The 24,620-nt window shown below is 40.9% G+C and overlaps 1 protein-coding gene across 1 annotated transcript in view; it reads right to left on the reverse strand.

Annotated features, from left to right (window-relative positions):
* Window positions 1–24,412, reverse strand: part of loxl4 (lysyl oxidase-like 4) — a 134,138-nt gene extending 109,726 nt beyond the window's left edge. The window contains exons 1-3 of the mRNA XM_028795665.2: window positions 24,320–24,412; window positions 18,739–19,049; window positions 6,051–6,235 (exon numbers count right to left, since the gene is read on the reverse strand). Coding sequence (XP_028651498.2) covers window positions 6,051–6,235; window positions 18,739–19,027 — 474 coding nt within the window. The 5' untranslated portion in view covers window positions 19,028–19,049; window positions 24,320–24,412. The remainder of the gene's footprint in view (window positions 1–6,050; window positions 6,236–18,738; window positions 19,050–24,319) is intronic.
* Window positions 24,413–24,620: the final 208 nt, after the last annotated feature.

Here is a 24,620-nt window from a genome sequence, read left to right on the forward strand (position 1 = left end):
GTTAGACGTGCCCGGAACATCTCACCAGGGAGGCGTCCAGGAGGCATCCTGAACAGATGCCCGAGCCACCTCATCTGACTCCTCTCGATGTGGAGGAGCAGCGGCTCTACTCTGAGCCTATCCTGGATGACTGAGCTCTCACCCTATCTTTAAGGGAAAGCCCAGACACCCTGCGGAGGAAACTCATTTCAGCCGCTTGTATTCGCAATCTCGTTCTTTCGGTCACTACCCATAGCTCATGACCATAGGTGAGGGTAGGAACATAGATCGACTGGTAAATTGAGAGCTTCGCCTTGCGACTCAGCTCCTTTTTCACCATGACAGACCGATGCAGAGCCCGCATTACTGCGGATGCCGCACTGATCCGCCTGTCGATCTCACGCTCCATTCTTCCCTCACTCGTGAACAAGATTCTGAGATACTTGAACTCCTCCACTTGGGGCAAGATCTCGCTACCAACCCTGAGAGGGCACTCCACCCTTTTCCGGCTGAGGACCATGGTCTCAGATTTGGAGGTGCTGATTCCCATCCCAGCCGCTTCACACTCGGCTGCGAACCGATCCAGAGAAAGCTGAAGATCATGGCCTGATGAAGCAAACAGGACAACATCATCTGCAAAAAGCAGTGACCCAATCCTGAGTCCACCAAACCTGACCCCCTCAATGCCCTGGCTGCGCCTAGAAATTCTGTTCATAAAAGTTATGAACAGAATCGGTGACAAACGGCAGCCCTGGCGGTGTCCAACTCTCACTGGAAACGGGTTCGACTTACTGCCGGCAATGTGGACCAAGCTCTGACACCGGTTGTACAGGGACCGAACAGCCCTTATCAGGGGGTCCGGTACCCCATACTCTCGGAGTACCCCCCACAGGATTCCCCGAGGGACACAGTCGAATGCCTTTTCCAAGTCCACAAAACACATGTAGACTGGTTGGGCAAAACTCCCAAGCACCCTCCAGGACCCTGATAAGGGTGTAGAGCTGCTCCACTGTTCCGCAACCAGGATGAAAACCACACTGTTCCTCCTGAATCCGAGGCTCGACTATCCGACGGACCCTCCTCTCCAGGACCCCCGAATAGACTTTTCCAGGGAGGCTGAGGAGTGTGATCCCTCTGTAGTTGGAACACACCCTCCGGTCCCCTTTCTTAAAGAGGGGGACCACCACCCCGGTCTGCCAATCCAGAGGCACTGTCCCTGATGTCCATGCGATGTTGCAGAGGCGTGTCAACCAAGACAGTCCTACAACATCCAGAGCCTTGAGGAACTCCGGGCATATCTCATCCACCCCCGGGGCCCTGCCACCAAGGAGTTTTTTGACCACCTCGGTAACCTCAGTCCCAGAGATGGGGGAGCCCACCGCCGAGTCCCCAGGCTCTGCTTCCTCATTGGAAGGCATGTTAGTGGGATTGAGGAGGTCTTCGAAGTACTCCCCCCACCGATCCACAACGTCCCGTCGAGGTCAGCAGCGCACCATCCCCACCATATACAGTGTTGACACTGCATTGCTTCCCCATCCTGAGACCCGGGATGGTGGACCAGAATCTCCTCGAAGCCATCCGAAAGTCGTTCTCCATGGCCTCCCCAAACTCCTCCCACGCCCGAGTTTTTGCCTCAGCAACCACCAAAGCCACATTCCGCTTGGCCTGCCGGTACCTATCAGCTGCCTCCAGAGTCCCACAGGACAAAAGGGTCCTGTAGGACTCCTTCTTCAGCTTGACGGCATCCCTCACCGCTGGTGTCCACCAGCGGATTCAGGGATTGCCACCACGACAGGCACCAACCATCTTATGGCCACAGCTCTGGTCAGCCGCCTCAACAATAGAGGCACGGAACATGGCCCATTCGGACTCAATGTCCCCCACCTCCCTCGGGATGTGGTCGAAGTTCTGCCGGAGGTGGGAGTTGAAGCTACTTCTGACAGGGGGCTCTGCCAGACGTTCCCAGCAGTCCCTCACAACACGTTTGGGCCTACCAAGCCTGACCGGCATCCTCCCCCACCATCAAAGCCAACTCACCACCAGGTGGTGATCAGTTGACAGTTCCGCCCCTCTCTTCACCCGAGTGTCCAAGACATGTGGCCACAAGTCTGATGACACGACCACAAAGTCGATCATCGAACTGAGGCCTAGGGTGTCCTGGTGCCAAGTGCACATATGAACACCCCTATGCTTGAACATGGTGTTCGTTATGGACAATCCGTGACGAGCACAGAAGTCCAATAACAAAACACCGCTCGGGTTCAGATCGGGGGGGCCATTCCTCCCAATTACACCCTTCCAGGTCTCACTGTCATTGCCCACGTGAGCATTGAAGTCTCCCAGCAGAACGAGGGAGTCCCCAGAAGGTATGCCCTCTAGCACCCCCTCCAGGGACTCCAAAAAGGGTGGGTATTCCAAACTGCTGTTCGGTGCATACGCGCAAACAACAGTTAGGACCCGTCCCTGCACCCGAAGGCGGAGATAGGCTATCCTGTCGTCCACCGGGGTAAACCCCAATGAACAGGCTTCAAGTCGGGGGGCAATAAGTATAGCCACACCCGCTCGGCGCCTTTCACCGGGGGCAACTCCAGAGTGGTTGAGAGTCCAGCCCCTCTCAAGGAGATTGGTTCCAGAGTCCAAGCTGTGCGTCGAGGTGAGTCCAACTATATCTAGCCGGAACCTCTCGACCTCGTGCACTAGCTCAGGCTCCTTCCCCTTCTGAGAGGTGACATTCCAAGTCCCAAGAGCCAGCTTCTGTAGCCGAGGATCGGACCGCCAAGGTCCCCGCCTTCGGCCACCACCCACCTCACACTGCACCCGACCTCCTTGGCCCCTCCCATAGGTGGTGAGCCCATGGGAAGGGGGACCCACGTTGCCTCTTCAAGCTGTGCCTGGCCGAGCCCCATGGGTGCAGGCCCGGCCACCAGGTGCTCGTCATCGAGCCTCACCTCCAGGCCTGGCTCCAGAGGGGGGCCCGGTGACCCGCATCGGGGAGAGGGAAAACGCCGTCCAAATTTTTCATTCATCATAGAAGGTTTGTTTAACCGCTCTTTGTTTCATCCCTCACCTAGGACCAGTTTGCCTTGGGTGGCCCTACCAAGGGCATAAAGCCCCGGACAACAGAGCTCCTAGAATCATTGGGACACGCAAACCCCTCCACCACGATAAGGTGGCGGTTAAAGGAGGGGTTATGTAAATCCCCAAATGTTAAATATACAAAAATCCCCCAAGTATAAAAATCCCTCGATATTTTTTTACGTATGTGAAGCAACTGGCAAGAGCATGCAGCTTTAAGCCTTACTCCCTCACAGTCTTTGGGTCACAATTCGTACCCTAATAGCTATGCTTTCTGTGGGGAGTTTTCATCTTCTAAAATTTATTGTCATGTCTAACAAGTCCAGTGAAATTCTTACTTTTATTTCACCATAGACCAACTGACACTATTATTGGCCCATTTGCTTGTATACTGTACTAAGGCTGTCTTTCCTCTGCAGTCTATATAGGTGATTTCATTTTAGGGAGAGATTTGAAGCCACAATATTTGCAAATCCTTCAAAGGCATCTTGATAATTTAACTGTGATTTAACTTATATTTATCTTAATGTATATCATATTATTATTTATTCTTATATTCAAGTATGATTATAAAATATTTAGTGTAAGCTGCTGCAAAAAATAAGGATTTATTCGTTAATTTATACCTGAACCTTTTGTCTTTGGGATTGGCTGTTACTGTATATCCAGTAAATATAAGTGGGGAGGTTTACATAACATTTACGCTGTAGAAAAACGACCACTTTTAACGTGACAGATCTCTGACAGGTCTCTGTCAACACTGAATTTCTACTACTGATTTTGATCATCTTTCCTGCTTTCTTAAAATGTCAAATTCATTTTAAAAAATTGTTCTTAACTTGCTCAACATGAGCATCTAAAAAGTATAAATTTCCATGATTTGTATATAGTGTCTGTAGAGTTATTATTATTATTATTATTATTATTATTACCACGCATATTTTAACTTCACCTGTTTGTTGTCTGGTACAAATCTTTTAATCAATATTTAACCCACTTCCTATTGTCCAAATGACTTGAAATTTTGCACACTTACTCACTTCTGATGACAATACATGAATCAATAATCAGTTTCACTAATTGATCAATTAATCCATGTTAATTAAGAAATAAAATTTTCATGTTAAGAATAGTTAAAGATTTCACCAATAGATGGCACTAGTAATGGATAGAAATATTAAAGGAAGCATTAAAATAAAATATTGATTACAAAATTATACTAAAACAAACCCAAGACTAAAAAGTTGAAAATAATATATATATACAGTACATATAAATACTTTTTAAAAACCACACTTACTGTATATTAAGTTAAAAAGTGTACTAAAAAGTAAAAAATAAGTCTCTCATATATCACTCATAAAATAAAACATGGGCACTTTTGCTAAGATTTTAAGAAGTGTTTTTTGAATGTTGATTGATGAAAAGCGCCCATGCTTTTATTTTACAAGTGATGTATGAGAGACTTATTTTTTACTTTTTAGTACACTTTTTAACTTAATGTAAGCATGTTTTTAAAAAGTATTTTTTTATATATATATTATTATATTTGAAGGTTACTGTGCATGAAAGTTGCCATCATTGGGAACTCACTCACAGCCTTGCTGTATCTTTGGATTTAAAGAAGGTGCTAAAGTATGGGGAAAAAAACCTTGTTACAGTATTTGTTTTTCAAAAAGCTGAACCGGACATTGAATATGGAGCTTCAGTCAAACTGTACATATAATCCAGGACACCTGACATAATAATACTATGTCTCTTGCTATTTTTAATGTGTTTGAAACTAGCCAATGTCTCAAAAACAATTTTGATGTCTACATTTGGTTGTGATCTTTGAACCACACCATTTTGAGTCAGTAGGGATAGCAGCAGCTCAAATAATTTTCCAGCAAATTGAAATCAGAGTTTGGGAAAAAGCTAATTAAGTTATTTTATTTCTTTTTTAAACTGCTGACCTCAGCACACATCTGGTTTGGTGTGTCCCATTGCTCATTTCTTGCTTGTCTTGAGCTCTTCTGAATTCAGTGGATTTTTTTTTAGAAGTCTGAAAGCATCTGTCTTGCACCACTGCTTCACAGGCACACTCCCAGCATCCACATCATGTCTGAAAATGTTAACTAGACTCATGCACTCACAAATTAGCTCATTTGCTGACATTACTGTTGTTGATGAAGGATATGCTGAATATAATAGTGAGAAAAGAGGTAAAAAGACAGCTGTGAAAATTCCTTTTTGCATAATCAAAGAAATGCATATTGAAACCTGTTTAACTTTGCACTGAACCAGCTCAAAGTTATAGGAATATTGAGCTTTACTGCTTTTGTCTGTCTGCATAGTTAAAAATAGTGGAAGTGGCACCAGACTTTTTTTGGAAGGTTTCCCAAGGAGTTGGAAACAAATCTGAAGGCAAAAAGAGTAAAGGCAGGAACCTGTCCAAGATGGTGCTATACCAGACGATTATAGTGCACATAATATCCCTCTATTTTTTATAGTACTTTAAAGCTGTAAGTCAAACTGGCAACCCAAGAACAAATAAACTGGTTCCAGCCACTGTGATGTGGATGTACCATAAACCTTGTTTAAATATAAGATGCATGTAATAAATTGTGATTATCATATATTACAGCTAAATGACTTTTACTATCCAGGATTCAATTCAGTGTCCAGTTTGCATGTTCTCCCACATCTCAAAGATTTGCATGTGAGGTTAACTGGCCATTGCAAATCCATTCCATCTAAATTAGTGTGCGTGTGTGAGTTGACCCTGTAATTTATTGGCATCCCATCCAAGGTAACTTCCTGCCGTACGACTAATGCTGCCATGATGAGCTCTGGCCAAGCCTACCTGTGTCCATGAACTAGACAGATCTGAAGATGTTATACTTAGGTATATGTCTTGTAAAATCTGAATAAATCATCAAAAATATCAATGGAAGTGTATCAAATGGAAATTATCAAAGGAAGTCAATCAGCTTCTGCAAATTAAATGACCTTACCTGATTGATTATGTTGTTGGGTCGTACCTCCACTCTTTGCACATTCACCGGTCTTTTCTCCTCACTGCAAATTACACCCAAGTCTTCTGAATGCTGACAGTCACTGATTCCCCATCCAGCAAACTGACAGTTAGCCAGTGAGTTCTCTGTGCCCTGGCAGCGCACATTATCTAGCCAGATTGGCCCTGGTAAAACATGTAAAACAAGTTAATTATGGTGTTACCCTAAAGAAAGGCCTTCCTGAATACATACTGTATGCTGTGATGCAAGTCTAAGCTTCTGAATGGACTCTAACTGCCAAATACTGTAGGGTCAAGAGCAAAAACTAGAACCAATATTTGCCTAGCAAGTGTACTTGGTGAATTTAAACATATACTATGCTTTAGTTACTTGCCTACTTTTATATGCTTACTTACTCAGAATTTATGTTTATTATACTAAAGTTTGTTGCCATCTGACCTGATATGTTTCCTTAGTGATTAATTATTTTGCCTTTTGACATTTGATGAAGTATCTGGTCATCTGTGTACCAACCTTTTGACAAAATTCCACTTTTCCCTAAATTTCTCTCTCCATTACATTTGACCAATCCATCTTTGTTGCTTCGGTAGGTTTGTCATTGTGTGCATCAAAGTCTTCCTATATAATTATTTAGTACTGGTTTATATATTGTAATTTTTCTTTCCAAATTCTTTAATTTATCATTTTTTCCCCACCTGCTTTATTTCCTAGCTTTTCTTTAATTTTTGCTTTGTGCCCTCCTCTACCATAACCTATCATCTATTTAGGAGGAGTGAAAGCTTTAGATTCGTCAAAAATTTCGATCTCTGGTTTTCAACAGATCTTGACGTCTTCGGGTCCCCTGATAACGAAAACATTGAAATCTCGATAATGGAAGTCTGTCTGTCTGTGTGTGTCTGTGTGTCACAGTTTCTTGATGACAATCTAGAGCTAAATCGGCTAGATGGAAAAATACCAAACTCGAAATTTAAGCCTGTTATGAGACAACGATCTGCTGATTAGTTTTTAAGCCAAAAATTTTGATCTCTGATTTTCAATGGATCTTGACATTTTAGGGTCCCCTGATACCAAAAACATTGATATCTCGATGATGGATGTGTCTTTGTCTGCGTGTGTATCTGTGTGTCAGAGTTTCTTCAGGACAGTCTAGACCTACATCGGCTGTATGGAAAAATACCAAACTCGAAATTTAAGCCTGTTATGAGACAACGATCTGTTGATTAGTTTTTGAGCCAAATCGTGCAAGAGAAAGAAGCACTCTAGAGGAATCTTCAAATACCATAATTCTGCAATTAATTATGAATTCTTCTCGTCAATTTCTATCATAATGACCTATTTTATGATCAGAAAGATTAGCATCAGAGTGGTAAATAATTAGTGAAATGCTATAGAATAGTTTGGGTAACTTGGTTCCTAGGTCACAAAGCCTACTGATGCTAACGTCCAAATTTTTTTATCTGTACGTTTGCTGGAAAAGTATTAAGACTCTCCCCTGGCTGACATAAAGTCCAAATGATTGATCTGGTACCTGTGATGTCAAATATTTGCACATGTTTACAACATTCAAAGCATAAGACAGAGCAGTCTGCACTGTATCCAACAATGCTGTCAATATATTACTCCACAAGCACCAAACGCATAAAAAAAAATGAGAAAAAATGCCAAATTTTACATAAAGAACAAATGTAGCAGTGCTTTCAAGTACTCTGAGATCCTGACAACTACAAAGCAATTTGCCTGATGCATACTTATCTCTTAAACAGACTGGCTAAAAGGCAAACTAAATTAATATATTCACATTACTAAAAGGAAGAAGAAATATTAACAATGATATATAAAACAAACACTTAATGAGAAACAAAATATCAAATCAAAGAAATTAACAGAATCATTTATGTGCACCAATGCCACACAGTAATCAACAAAAAAATAACAAAACAAACTAAAGGAAAAGAAACTGAGAGCAGGGATGGAGACCTGGTAAAAACCATGGCAGCTACAGCATCTTCATACTATTGACTACATGTGTGAATACGTTTGAGGGGGATATTTTCCGGGTTGTCCTGACATAAATAACTGGGTTACTTATCCCAGGAATTTCCTGGGTTCAGTGTGTGAAAGAGGCTTTAGAATGAGATTTGGGAAAAGTTAATCAAAGAACTGTTTTTAAAATTTTCACACCAGCCAAACCCATTCTGTAGGGACCTCATGTGTCCTTGTACATTAACACAGGCTCTTGTGTTTTCTCAATGCTTAGTTGTCTCAGTTCCAGTTCTGGAAAGCTGTACTGGCTGCAGGTTTTCATTCCAGTTAATTTTTTAATTAGGTGCCAATTCCTGCTGTTAATGAGACTTGTCTCTTATTTACATACCCCTCAGCTCTGCAGTCTCAGAAATTATTTAAAATGTGAGTTTTACTTTACTGTGAAACTTTATAAAATGTTCAGTTTTCATACACAAGAATCAGATTTTAGATTTTTTCATTAATTTTTATTTAGATTTTCTTATTAACAATACGGCGTGTAAAATATGGAGTAACTGGTTTGATATAATTTTAACATATAAAGCATTAAATGGTCGAGGTCCGGCTTACTTGTCTGAACTTATCATGACTTACAAACCTGAGCGCACATTAAGATCTCAAGATGCCGGTCTGCTTATGATTCCAAGGATTAATAAAATAACAGTGGGAGGTCGAGCTTTTAGGTACAGGGCCCCTAAACTGTGGAATGGTCTGCCTGCTACTATAAGAGATGCCCCTTCGGTCTCAGCTTTTAAATCCCGGCTGAAGACTCACTACTTCAGTTTAGCATATCCTGACTAGAGCTGCTGATTAACTGTACAGACTGCATCTCTGTTGTTAGTCATTAGCACTAAAACATAAGTAACATGATAGTTAGAATTGTATACTAACCCTCACCTATTCTGTTTTTCTTCTCGGTACTCAAATGTGGCACTTGGTGCCACAGCCCACCTGCCAAATTGTTTTGCCTGCCTAAGGTAAAGTTATCCCTGATGGAGGATCGCAGGAATCGTGGGAAAGAGGGGTCCTTTCATCGGATTGGCTGGCCCAGCACTGTTTCAGCCGTGGAATGGCCAATTGGGGGAGGCAGCTTGAAGGATGAGGTCTCCAGGACTCTACACAAATCCAAATCTTATTATGGGATATATCATCTACTGTTAAATTCTGCTCTGTACTTCTAAAATTTATATTTTTTATTTCTTACTATATTGAGAAATTGTTCTGTTCTGTGTACTGCATTGTATTGTATTGACCCCCTTCTTTTGACACCCACTGCACGCCCAACCTACCTGGAAAGGGGTCTCTCTTTGAACTGCCTTTCCCAAGGTTTCTTCCATTTTTTCCCTACAAGGTTTTTTTTGGGAGTTTTTCCTTGTCTTCTTAGAGAGTTCAAGGCTGGGGGGCTGTCAAGAGGCAGGGCCTGTTAAAGCCCATTGCGGCACGTCCTGTGTGATTTTGGGCTATACAAAAATAAACTGTATTGTATTGTATTGTATATAATCTGCACCTCAGGCTTGTTCCTAATATATAACATTTTTGAAACAATATGAGAGAAAAATGTGGAGGAATAGGGTGTGCCAGTCCACTCTGGTCTACTAAAGCCACCAGATTAAATGACAAGTTATTTAATGAAAGGAAATAGCTTTTAATTAAGAAAGTGGCTAAAGAAAAAAAAACACAACAGCCATTGCGCCCTTCTAAGGCAGGAACTAAGGACTCACGTTGTAAACTAACTATCGATGTGACTCTACGCTATAGTGAATATAAAAATGTCATGTAAAAATAAAAATTAACAATAAAACAAAATGTTAATAAAATATATGTATGTCACTAAATGCTCTCAGCACAACACTGAAGAAAACAAAACAGCCTTGAGGGCTATTGGGTTTGCATGTTGGTTTACTAAATAAAGTATTTTTTCCTTGAGATTTGTTTCAGAGCAAACCAAAGCTTTCCTTTTTTTAACCTCTTTCTTTTTCTAATTATAGTGCTCTACTGCCAACGCGGCACAATGTTTTAATGTTTGAGGTGCTTTTTATTGATATAGTCAGCTTAATTAGAGGGCAAAGGAAGAAACAGCAGTACATAGTAGTGCAAATCGAGAAGGTAAAACCCCTTTCTAGGCTTGAGATGCCAGATCATTCAGAAGTATAAATTACAAGTTTTAGCTATCACATTTAGAAGAATTATTTATGTTGCTCCAGTGTTTTTTAAAAAGAATAGTTGTTATTTATTTTAATCAGAAAAATAAATCTACCAAGACATATGCAAACATTTATGAAGTGGCGGGTGATGCTTTGCAGACTGCCTTTTATAGGCTTGCACATAGCTACTAATGGAGTCAGCTGATTAATTTTTAATTTGTCAGATCCACTCCTGCAAAACCACTAACAGTCTCTGTTTCGCCTATTAGCTGGGTCAAAACATTTGCTTTCAAATGATCATTGTTTCTCATGGCCCCACAGCTCTGGCACTTTACATGGCAACCGCCTGCTGTTTGCACATTCAGATTCCTAATTAACAGTACAACTGCAGTCGTGACTTTGAGGAAACAGCTGGAGTCGCCACTTGATCCATTCCCTTGATTCACAAGGCACTGCCCATGTGATAGATAGTGTTTGTCATCCTTCTTTATTATTAGCCACTGCTTTCGCCTTCCTGGGCCGGTTTCTTGTAGCTTTATTTTTTAACAATACAATGAATGTTTATTTTGGTGGCCATCAGAATTACTGATCTGCTGTAACATTTCCATCACACGCATTCCTTTTCACTAGAACCAGTTCAATAAATGACATGAGACTTCTCACATCATACTTTGATTTCAGACACATTAGATACTCAAAGTACAAACATGTTACCTGCACATGTTCTTAAGGATAAGACTACTGTGTGACTTTCTCAAAACGTTGATGGACTTAGCAAAAAAGAGATTGCAGTGATTTTAGCCCAAAAAGTAATTAGCTTCACCACTGTTATCAGAACATATCTGGGAAACTTCAAGGAAAGCAAAATTAGCAAATGTTAAGACAAGCAATCATTTTGTTTATTGGTTTTCTTTGACTGAGGTTCTCTGCATGCTTTCAGCTACAGATGTAGTTCCTTCACTGCTATTGAACAAATTTAGGCTTTCCTCAAATCACTATCTAAGCACAACAAGAATGTACAACATAGGGTTTCTGATAAGCATTCAATTACTGTAGGGAATTCTTGTACTACAGCTCAAAATTTTTGAATTGATATAATGGTAGGAATGCTGTATAAGGTGTTTAGTGGACATAACCACTAATTTCTAAAGCAATTTAGGTCCTGCTAGTCTCCATCATCCTCATTAGCTGACAAGTGAGTGTCACTATAGCCTAATGGCTATAGAAATTAACTATAAAGTGTATGAATGCAGCACTGCTGGGTTGTCATGAGAAGAAAGGACTGTGAGAGGAGGACTAAAAAGTAACTTTACTTAATATTACTTTAAAGGAAACAAAATATTCCCAACAGTAAGTGAAGACCTGATGAGACAACCCTCTACATGCAGTTGAAAAACTGCAAAATCTTTTATCCTAGCTTCTTGGAATATCCACACAATCATGTATTCAACCATTTTCAACCAACCACCTCAGAGAACAGCCCTCGTAGCCTCAGAGCCCCAGTGCGACAAGGTGAACATCCGTGCCCTCATTGAGACTCATCTCGTTGATAAAGGATCCGTCACTGAAACCTCAGTCAGATATACATTCTTCTGGAAAGGCTGACCAAAGTCTGAGATGTGGATCCATGGAATCAGCCTCACTGTCAAGAATGAACAAAGACTGTTGTTTTGGCATCGGTTCACACATAATGATCCTGCACGTTCTACTGGCTAAAGGCTCCCATATGACAATCATCATATGCTCCTATGCCGGATTCAACCGAAAAAGAAAAGAACAATTTCTATGTTTCCCATAACAAAGTAGTCCAGAGTGTTCCTACTTCAGACAAGATCGCATTACTCAGAGACTTCAATGCATGAGTTGGAAGGGGCTCTGACGTCTGGAGTAATGTGATTGGGAAACATGAAACTGGAAATGTGAACACTAACAGGCTCCATCTCTTATCCTTATGTGTGGGGCACCAACTGTCTATTACCAACACAATGTTTCACCTCCCCAACAAACACAAGACAACATGGATGCATCCTCAATCAAAGAACTGACACCTCCTGGACTAAATGATTGTCCGTCGGCATGATCTCCAGGATGTATTGATCAAAGCGATGCAAGAAGATGCCAAATCATATATTCTGTACTTAGACTATCTACTAGAAAACAATCTCCAAAGCCACACCTCAGTGTTGCATCCCTTGCAACCATTGACACTAGAAACACATCGACAAGTCATCTTCCCACTCAGGTTGAACACATCTAGATCCCAACCACGGATGGTGACATCATGACTACCAATCCTGATGTTGATGAACTGTGGACATTGCTACTCACAGCCCTGCAGTCCTCCTCCAAGAAAGCCCTTGGATTCTCCAAGAGGAAGAATTCAGACTGGTTTGAGGAGGCCACAGACTAGAGTCTTCCCCACCTAGAAATCAAACATGTAGCATTCTAAGCTTATCTTGTAAATTCTTCATCAGTTTCCCTCCTGAAGAGGTTGAAAAAAAACTAAATCAATTACACAATGTAGGCTCTGTGAAATACAGAACAACTGGTGGATCAACAAGACTACTGAAATCCAACACTACGCAGATGAAAACAGGACCTAGGAGTTCTAAAATGCCATCAAATTAATTTATGGTCCTTCTCAATGTAATATAGCTCCAGTCCAGACTGCAGATGGTGCAATCTCTTCAAAGACAAGCAACAGATCTTGGATCATTAAACAGACCACTTTTGAGAACTTTTGAAGTAAATGAACCCAGAGAATTCTTCAGTCCTCAAGAAGTTCCCCACACTCCCCCAGGTTCCTGAAATAGATGAGTGCCCAACTCCAAACTGCCATCCAAGCCCTGAAGAACAAGAAGGCTCCTAGTGAAAACACTAACTGCCAAAATATATAAATATGGGGGACTTAATCTTCTTGTCAAGTTAACCAATTTCTTCACTCTGTGTTAGAAGCTTGGCAAAATTTCCAAATCATGGAAACAGCCCACCATTGTTGCCATCTACAAGAAGAAGGGGGACCAATCTGACTGTGTCATGCTTCTCCAACTACTTTGTCATGTTGCAGACAGAGTACTTCTAGAGTTGCAAGCTGGCTTTTGTCCCAAATGCAGCACAATTGACACAATCTTCATCATCTGCCAACTCGTAGAAAAGGCTCAGGAACACCAGCAAGACATCAGCTTTGCCTTTATTGACCTGCAGAAAGCATTTGACACTGTCAATCGTGAGATGCTTTGGGACGTAATCCGTAAGTCTGGATGTTCCCTGAAATTCCTTTCTATGCTCCATCTTTTCAATGATGGAATGAGGCCAAAGGTCCTTGTTGGTGGGGAAACGTCTGCTCCCTTCGAAATCACCGTTGTTGTCAAGCAAGGCTGTATCCTGACTCTGGTGCTTTTCAACATTAACCTTGTCACTGTCACTCTTCTCACTAGAAATGCGTTGGATACTACTGATGGACTTCGGATCCGGTACTGACTGGAAGGCAACACTTTCAACTTCCGTATTAAAATTTCCAATTTAAACTATTTTTTCTTCTAGTCTTTTGATAAAATGTAATCTCTTTTTCATTTTGTAAGTTTTGTCTATTATTTAATGTTACTCAGTATTTCTAACTTCTTTGAATGTAGAGAAAAGCCAAGCAAAATGACACCTTTTATACATCTTGCCTGAAGAAGGGGCCCGAGTTGCCTCGAAAGCTTGCATATTGTAATCTTTTTAGTTAGCCAATAAAAGGTGTCATTTTGCTTGGCTTTTCTCTACATTCATAATGGCTAACACGCTACAACACCCTAGTACTAACTTCTTTGATAAATAATATCAAAAAGCCACAACAGCATTACTGCAGCCTTTAAATCCAGACTTTAATAAGTTAGGGTGGTTAAAAGTAGCAACATAGTAAATCACACTATCATTCAAAAGTTTAAGGTCACCAAGAAATTTTCATTTTTTTGATAGAAATTCATATCTTTTTATTTATCATGAAATTTTCTTGGTGACCTTAAACTTTTGAATGGTACTGTATTTACTATGTTGACGCAAAGCACACAACATATAAGATACAAAGCACTTTACCACTGACAATGTGAATCATCTGGCTACTTTTAAGCACCCTAGTACTATATATTATATTACAAATGTCAAAGTCAGAGTTGATGGTCACGTAAATTGAGGAGTCATAGTCGAAGATTTTATGTACTGACTCTATGACCCTGCTCATAAGAGGTGTGACAGCAGAGCCAATAGTATTGCTAACACAAGAGAGGTCGTCTGCCATGCCTGAATTGCTTTGGGAGGAGACATTTAACAAGTCATTTGGCAGAGCTGGTAAGGATGAGGTGATGTCATATTTTCACATTAGCGAGTCTTAGCATTACTGTATTGTATTAAATACACTGTTTTATATTAAATCAAATCATGAATTTTATTAATCGTTACATCCTATATATATATATATATATATATAGTGATGGACATCCGGCATTTCATTTGGGCTGGGGGGCACCTCAACAGAAGAAAGCAGCCTGCCTTTTCAGGGCACTACATTCTCCGGGTCGCTAGATGGCAACTCCCCTGGATAGAAATGGTTCCCCGGATTACCGCAGGGCAGCCTGGGACATGGAGTCCGTCTCTTCAGCCCTGTTGGGTACCATGGGTGCCACCAGGGGGAGCTCACCAAGAACCCGGAGACTATTACTGTTATGCTAACCTGGAAGTACTTCGGGGTCACGAGGATGGAAGGCCACAGTACTTCCGGGACACTTGAGGAAGGATGATGTGGCATTTGATCCGGAGAAGAAATACTTCCGGGTCATGGACTATAAAAGGACTGTGGGAGAACCCAGCAGAGAGAGCCGGAGTTGGGAGGTAGTGTGACGGAGCTGCTGGGTGTGGAGGATTGGTTATTATTATTGTATTATTGATCTAGTAAGGAGAATTGTGGAGTGTTTGGTGCTTTGTGCACTTTGTTTGAAGAAATATTTTTAAAAAGAACCTTCATGGTGCTTTTAACGTGTGTCCTGGACATCTGTCTGGTGGGTTCAATGGCGCAACAGCGACCCCTAGCGGGCCGGTACGCCTAGAAGGACCAGGAAAGGGACAATACCTCCCCTGGACCACAAGAGGGCAGCCACCCTGGTCAGTATGGGGGCCACAGAAACAGAGCATGGAAGCTCAACCCTATTGGGGCCCATGGCCACCACAGGGGGGCACCCAGATGATTGGAGAGCCCTGGATGTCAGCACTTCCGCCACACCAGGAAGTGCTGCCGGAAGGAATTCCAGGGACACTCGGAGTGCTTCAGGGTGCTCATGCGGTACTTCCGCCACACCAGGAAGAATTGCCGGAAGACCATCACAGAGCACCTGTAGCACATCCAGGTGGCTATAAAAGAGGCAAGTCAAGTAGACGAGCCGGAGTCGGGAGGAAGAAGGCAACGCTTGGGAGGAGAGGTGGAAAGGTGGCAGGAGGAGTCTGGAATGGAGAGAACTGAACTGGAAAAGGGTGTTTGGTACATGGGCATAGTAATAAACTATGTCTTCATCCTGTGGTGCAGGCATAGAATCACCTGCAACTCAACATCCGCAAGACAAAAAAGTTGGCGGTTGACTTTCAGCATGCCAAAGAGCCTCTAAGACCAGTCTCCATTCAGAAGGAGGACATGGAAGTGGTGCAGAGCTACAAGAACCTAGGGGTTCACATAAACAGCAAACAGGACTGGTCTGACAACATAGTGGTACTGTGCAAGAAGGGCCAGTACAGACTGTATTATCACTGAGGAGACCCTGGTCTTTTGGTGTATGCAGTAAGCTGCTGGAAATGTTCTAAACGTCCATAGTAACCAGTGTGCTATTCTATGCTGTGGTCTCCTATAGAAGCAACTTCAGCTCAAATGAAGTACAATGCCTAAACAAACTTATCAGGAAAGCTTGCTCCTTTACAGGGCTAACCACAGACAAGCTGAAAGCTGTTGTGGAAAAGAGCATGGTGGTAAAATTGAATGCCATAATGAAAAATCCCCTCCATTAGACCCTTTCTTGGGGCACTTTTAGCCAGAGGCTTATTTCACCAAGGTGTGCTAAAAAGTGCCTCTGGGGATCTTTTCTGTCTACTGCTCTCATGCAATTCAGTACTTCCTCCCAATGTCTCAAACTAAATGCTTATACAGTACAAGTACTCTTTAAGTTCTTTTAGCAATTTTTGCAAAATATGCACTGTAAAAAAAATTCACAGTGTTACAGTGTGGTGCTGAGGTGTTACCTGTTGCACGGCGGCACTTGGGTCTCAATCTGGTTGGTTTATCGTGTGGTGGGTGCGTCAATGCGCTGTAATCAGCCTCAACCTCATACATCTATTTGTTTATTTGTTTATTTACTAACTGATTGTATTATTTGTCCTGTTACTCTCTATCTTTGTTTTTTATGTTTCTACTGCTGTATCTAAATTTTATATAATTTTATATAATATATCTAATCCACGGGTTCTCAAAGTCGGTCCTGGGGGCCGACTGTGGCTTCAGGTTTTTGTTCCAACTAGATTCATAATCAGTGACAACACCAGACAACACTGATCTCATTTAATTAGCTGTTTTTTTCTTGTCTCTTGTTCTACATTAAGAAAGCACCACAGCATGATTCTTACATTAATAAGACATTTAGGAATATTTCCATTTTTGCTATAGATTTAAATACTTCACTCCCTTTTGTTGATTTCATTATATTTTGCCCCTTCTCTGTGCAGTTTGCTTCCTTCATTGTATCTTAATACTGACAACCAGCAGAGCAGCAGACAGCCAGGTAAACAACAATGAATAATCAAAGGCTGCAACTACTTCAGCTTTAGACCCACTAATTAGAAAATAATGAATTATTTAAACAATTAGAACACTTGGCAAAAAACAGAATGAAAATCAAGATGAAAATATTGTTAAAAAGAAAAGAAAATACATTATTCCAATATAACTGCTTGGTACATTTTAATATACCAAACTCAGTTTTCTAATTTCTACATTTTTCCCAAAACACAGAATCTGACAAATAATAGTTCACTTAATTAGCCCAGGAGTCCAATTAAAAATAGAAGCTGGTTGGAACAAAAACCTGCAGCCACAGTGGGCCCCCAGGACCGACACTGAGAACCTCTGATCTAATCCAATCTAATTTAAACAAGTCATCTTCTTTTCATATTATGCAATATTAATAAATATTCTTCTGTATATTTTTTATAAACAAAATATAAATAAAATCAGGATTAAAAAAGGATATAGGCATGACTTGAACCATAATGCAACTGTGTGGTGATCTGATATGCTACCATACCATCTGTGCCCACCATAGATCCGTCATTTCTGTGATTTTTTTCAGAATTATATTTTTTCAGTAAAACTGGATTTTTCTGAACACCAGGACCTTGAGATTGATACATTAGAAAAAATAATTTTTCCTTGGGTTGTCTACAAACAGTCAAAAATGTCTTTTCACTCGGTTGGCAAGTCAATTAAGGGGCTGTAACTTTATATACTGTATATAAGGCAGTAGTTTTTTTATTAAGATGAGATAAAGAAATATAATTCCATCCATTATGTGAATCTGCTTTTTCAATGCTGTGAGCCACGCTATCCCATAGGCTTAGGGGTTTATAAGGTCATATTGTCACACGCACAAAGTACAGTGAAACTCTTACTTGCATATGTTAAGCAACACCCAACATGGCACCACTACACTTATCACATTCTTATTTTGAAGAAGGCAGGAAACAACCCAGGGTGGTATTGTAGTTCATGGCAAGGTACACTCAGCTATATGCTCCCTTGTATTCCTGCAATTTAGTGTCATCCATTAATTGGATATAATAAAGTATTTCATCTAATAAAGTGTTCAAACAGAAATTCGACCCAGCAATAACATAAGTACATCTTTGTATTCACTGGGTCAAAAAGTGCTCCTAAAATTGAATTATTTTTAAGAGACGTCTGCCACAATAGTTGGTAAAGACACCATTTGAATTATAAGCTATTAGCACCACTGAACAAAAAAAATCTTTAAAATATTCAAATGGGTCATGCACACATGTAGTTAAAAAGTCATTTGTACCCCCTTATAATCGACCTTACTGTACCTACACATGTACTGGGAATTCACAAAGAACTCTTGCAGTTGAAGGCAATATTACACCAGTTAGCACATTTTGTCTTGGAGAATGCCTAAACCAACCACTAAGTGGGCCATCAGCTAAAATGTTCAGCAAATTGGAGCTTTCTGGAGATGACCATGTGTTTATTCTCTTATTATGTAAACTATGGCTTCTTTAAGTTTCAAGAATTATTCTTTCCATAGGACTGTTTTGTTCAATACTTTGTGTCTCCTGCTAAATTTATACACTGCATAAATCTGTAAACAGAAAGTTTTCATTCTCAACTTTTACAAAAAATTAAGCGTTTCTCACTTTCTTTTCTTTCACTGCATTTTTGTTTTTTTTGTCAAGCATGCCAGGTTACTCACCTTTTCCTTCTCCATACTTTGCACTGTGCGCCCACGTCAGGGCACCTTCAAAGCCAAGTTCTCGGCAGGCTACATTTGCTACGTTAACGTCAACATCATCATCACAAACTGTTCCCCAGGTGCGATTGTAAAACACCTCAATACGTCCTTCATTGGGACCCCTGGAGACCCCAGCAAGGCGCACCTTGATCAGGGGTGCACGCCGCTGACGAGAATGTCGCTCTTCTGGGGATCCCTGTACCACAGACAACAGCAAGAGAGCTGATGGCAGGAAAAGTCCCAGCATCATGCCCAACGGGTCTCACAGAATCCTATCAAAAAAAAAAAGCACATACATTTTTAATTGGCTCATCTTTAGTTAGGATCTGCCACCAGAGATAAGCCGTTGCTTCTCTCATTATACTAACAAAGATTGATCATGAAGGGTATAGTCTGTTTTGTTTTTTATTAATTATTTTTTCAATTAAAAAAATATATAAAATTCCTTAAACAAAAATGCAGTGATGAAATACTGTATGACATTGCCCCAGTTCCTACAAAACAGTGGCTGTGACTGCAGGAATAATTGGTGACTGCACTCTAACCAGATGAATTCCAATATGGGAGCTGTGACTCTCTGCACCACTTACACTTAGGAGTCAGTCAGTTGGGATTCCTGTCAGAAAAATGTATTTTGGCATTTGAGCAAAACACTTTTGTAACTGAACAGAAAACATGAAGTCAAACCGTGCTTTGCAGATGATGAAAACTCTCTTTCTTCTCCTTTTAGACAGGAAACTGACTTTACACAAAAAAGGGACCTTTCAAAAATTCAGATCCTGTATTTTATTATGATTCTGATTTATAGAAATACCATTGAAAAGGCTAGTTTAAAACAGTACATCGTGTCATACACTCTGTGGTGATATGATTCATTTTGTCAAACAGTAAACAATTTGACAACTCTGGATGGGACAAAGAGGTTATACAAATGATATGAATTGACGGAAAATGCTTTAGTCAGACACAGTATTAAGTTTTGCCTTTAATTTTCCACAAGCTGCGGTGGGCTGGCGCCCTGCCCGGGGTTTGTTTCCTGCCTTGTGCCCTGTGTTGGCTGGGATTGGCTCCAGCAGACCCCGTGACCCTGTAGTTAGGATATAGCGGGTTGGATAATGGATGGATTTTTCACAAGTGAAAATTTACTTTCCACAAATGTAAACATGTTCAGTAGGTTTAGAAACATTACTTAAGAAGCATTTTATTCCACGTCTTATGATGTATGGTACATAATGGTTCCTTTTCATTTTCACCAAATGCAGTGAAAATACTGTATATATCCATCCATCCATCCATTTTCCAACCCGCTCAGAAACTATTCAGACTCCTTTCAGCACGATTCAGGTCCAAGTCTTTAGAGTCCTGGTGCTTCCTGATTTGCTATATGGTTGCGAGACATGGATGCTAGCCAGTGAAATGAGACAAAGATTGGACTCCTTCGTTACCATATCTCTTCGGAAAGTCCATGGGCAGCACTAGTTTGACTTTGTGATGAACGAGTAGTTTCTCATGGAGTCCCAAATGAGGTACATTAGTTGCATTGTGGGGGAGCATCAGTTATGGCACCACAGCCATAGGATCCACATTGTTGAGGACCCGAGCAGCTGGACCAGGCCAAGGGGATGCCCATGTAACACCTGGTTGTGGCAGATTGATGGTCATTTCTGGGCGGTGGGACAAGACCACGTGTCTGCCTTGGGAGTTTCCTACCAGGATCCTGAGCTGTTTCCTTGTGTGATGGGTGCAGCAATGCGCTGTACCAGTGTATGCTCCTAACCTGACCTGTAAATGTACTTTTAAATGTATAAATTTGCCATTTTTGTCAATTAATCTACACTCAATAACCCAGAATGACAAAGTGAAAATGTCTCTTCAGAAAGGTTTGCAAATTTATTCAAATCTACAATTGAAACCTCTCATTTATTTAATATATAATCCCAACATCACCACGCAGGGAGATTAGTTTCCCCAGAAACATCTCCTGCAAAACTTGCATGGATCTCCACGTTAAATGAGCTGTTGCTCCATCCTGTTGAAACCAGGCATCCACCACATCCATTTCTTCCAGCTGGAGCCACAAAAAGTTCTCTAGCATTTCAATGAAACGTTCTGAAGTGACAGTAACCATTGCTCCCTCCTCCTCAAAAACGTAAGGGCCTACAATGCCAAATTCTGCAACGGCGTGCCAAACTACAATACACTCACTGTGCAGGAATCTCTGATGAAGTTCATGAGGGTTGGTTTCAGCCCAATAGTGAAAGTTTTGCTTATTTATGCAACCATTCAAATGGAAATCTGCCAAGTCGCTGCACATGACAATGGCATCTCGATGAACGGTTTGCAGAATGTTCGCACACAACTCTCTATGGTTCGCCCGGTCTCTCAGTGAGTTCCTGCACTACCATCATTTTGTATGGATGGAAATTAAGGTCCTCATGCAAAATCCTCCTCAAAGACGTGTTGGAAATGCCTAGGGCAGAAGCATGTTTGTATGCTGAACGTCTAGGAGACTGCAAAATTGATGCCCTTACAGCTTGGATGTTTTCAAGTGTTCAGTCAGTACGAGGACGGCCTGGAGATTTTCTGTACAATGTTGTACCCCGTTCATCCATCCATCCATCCATTATCCAACCCGCTGTATCCTAACACAGGGTCACGGGGGTCTGCTGGAGCCAATCCCAGACAGCACAGGGCACAAGGCAGGAACAAACCCCGGGCAGGGCACCAGCCCACCTCTGATTAAATTTAGCCACCCACTGAGGAATTGTTTTCCAATTTGGATCGTCACCATTAGGAGGAATGCTGAAGTGCGTTCAGAAAGCACATTGCGTAGTGATGATGGATTCATTGTTTCTTGAAGAATGCTTAGACAGCAAAAGCACAGTGTGCACCAAACCAAGGCATGTTGCCAACTACATGTTGAAAACTACAAGGGATCGCCTATCAAAGGACCCCCCACCCCAACCCACTCGGCTGCCTCTACCTCGTGCAATGACTTTGAGAAATGCGGTACTTCATTTTGGCTCACCCTGTATATATACAGTATAAGGAACACTTTTTAATCAGAGTATAGCATCAAGTCAGTGAAATTTCTGGGCTATTGATCTGGTCAGTTAAGTAGCAGAGGGGGTTGTTAATCAATTTCAGCTGCTTTGGTATTAATGAAATTAACAACAGGTGCACTAGAGGGGCAACAATGAGACGACCCCCAAAACAGGAATGGTTTAACAAGGCCGAGGAAGGTCCTTAACCCTTCAGCAGGACCGGTATCCGACAGTTGCACCTCAGACTGTCCAGGAGCTCAGTGTTGCCCTGGTCCAGATCTGGGAGGAGATCCCCAGGAAACCATCCATCATCTCATTAGGAGCATGCACTGACGTTGTCAGGCATGCATACAAGCATGTGGGGGCCATACAAACTACTGAGTACGACTAGCATGCCGCATCATTTTTTCACTTTGATTTTTGGGGTGTCTTTGAATTTAGCCCTCTGCAGGCTGATAATTTTCATTTCCATCAAATGATGTGGCATCCTTTCGTTCCTAACACATTGCCCAGTCCATATCAGTAGAGATATCCAGCATGATTTTTTTCCCCATTGAGATCAGATGTGTTTTCAAATTGTTCCTTTAGTTTTTGATTAGTTTATATATACAGTATATGTGATCATTTTAGATTACATTAACTGTCGATTCAGAATTGAATGTAAGAGTGATTGTGTGTGTGACTAGGCTCTGGGAATGACTGGAACCCTGTTCAGGGCTGTTTCCAGTTCAGCTATCATGTCATAGGCAGACAGTGGGACCTAGTAAGTAAAAGTTGACTATATAACAAAAGCAGGAAGATCCAATCAAAACTGACTGACTGTGTGGCCTCAGTGAACCACCAATTTTATTTCTTCAGTATAAATTCAGTTCAAATTACGAGGAAACTATACATTTCCACAACCTTGCCATATTCAATCCACTTTTTTGGTGAGTAGTTGTCATAGGAAACATCCTTTGATAAAATATTTCAAGTTTAAACTAAGAAGTATAAATTCTACTAATTTTTTTTTAAAGTAAATGCTGACATCTGCTGACTGGAGAAAATATGGTACATGCAATCTCCACAGGGCAGCCATATGTGGTTACACAGAACCAAATTAGCTTTGCATCCGGCTTAGTGGTTACTTAAAGTTCTGTGTGTGCCTGTACAGGTTTATACAAATACATAAAAATACATTTACAGTATATTTTTGGTATAACCTCTTTTTCTATAACTAGACCAAGCTGGTTTGTTGTATAACATAAATAAATAATAAATATATATGTTTTTGCATATAGTAGGTATCCGTGTGTGTTTTTCTGTGTTTATATATACACTTCTATTCATCCATTTACTCAATTGGCTTTTGCAATAGCAAGGTCCCAGATAGCTGCAGCCATCAATGAGTGAATGACAGGCAGCAACCTAGGCAAAATATGAAAGGACATCTACTGTACATACATCTGAGGACCACTTTATAGACCCCAGCTACTGGAACAACATGTCTTTAGGAGATGACAGAAAGCCAGAGAACTCAGAGAAAAACCATGCAGACACATTAAGACTGGGCTAAAAACTGAATTAAGGACCCAGAAATTCCAATACAGGGTATAACTTTATTTCTGCTCAGAGTGAAATCTGGCTTTTATTAAATAAATATATACATATACAAAGGCAAAAGATATGAATATTTTTTCATATAGCACATGTTGCTGGTGTAACAGCCAGCAGTATCTGCTACAGAGGGACATTACTATAAAGGAGCTGGACAGACTGCAGTGTGTAAATATGTGTACCTCTTTAGACCTCACATTTCCTTACTGTTACTCTTTCTTTGCAGAGACAAATTGGGAAACACTTTTCAATCCTATTATTTTCAGGTTGAGCATTAAACACAAACCTAATAATGACAAAATGACACCTGAATTCACATTTTATTACAATTTTTAAAAATCACCTCAATTCAACATGTTTTAGTTAAAGTGGACTTTAACAACACCTGACTGAGTTTCAAACTTTTCTGTTTTGTTTTTTATCTTTCTTTTTTTACTTTTTGTAATGTGCACACTTTACAAATGCATTGTTGTGCAGGATTTTAAATGTGGATAACCCTTGATCCTGGGTGTATTAATAAAACAACTTTCTTTACAATTTTAGTAACTCAAGTCTTTCGTTATTCAAAACAAATATCGTTCTACTGAAATATAATTGACAGGATGTATTTAGTGTTTTCTAAAATATGAAAACATTTATTTTGTCATTTTTACAGAAAACACTTTAGATTCCCTGTCATGATATTTTACAACTCAACCACTAATGAGTGACCTATAATAACAGAAAATTGGTCCCAAACTCTGTGAAAGTTTAAATAGTTGCAATATAGTAAAACAAACTAAAGGAAAAACATTTTAGCACTTTATATAGTACAGTATACATATAATTAGGTGAACGTCTGTGAGAAACAGAGAGTCAACAAGGCTGCAGCCTAGAGATTAAATAAAAGGCTATGTACTCACCTGAGCTCACTGGTGCTGGGTGACTCACGCCTGAACTGCAAAGAGAGTGAAGGAGGCTGCCACTCTGCCTACTCTCTTTCTGCTTCCCGCCCTAACCTCACTCCCTCCTTATTTCCCTCCTTCCTTCCATTTCTTTTTATTGACTCCTAAAATGCTGCTCTTTACAAGAGCTGATAGTGCTGCCTGTTGGCTGTGCAATCCCCCACCACCATCACCACCCACCCCGCCTTTGTTCACTTTATTGTGCCAAGTATACAGCATTTCAGTCCAGTTCATTACTGCTATTTAAACTTTTTAAAAT

This window comes from Erpetoichthys calabaricus, chromosome 2 (genome assembly GCF_900747795.2).
Source record: "Erpetoichthys calabaricus chromosome 2, fErpCal1.3, whole genome shotgun sequence".
Classification (NCBI taxonomy): Eukaryota; Metazoa; Chordata; class Cladistia; order Polypteriformes; family Polypteridae; genus Erpetoichthys; species Erpetoichthys calabaricus.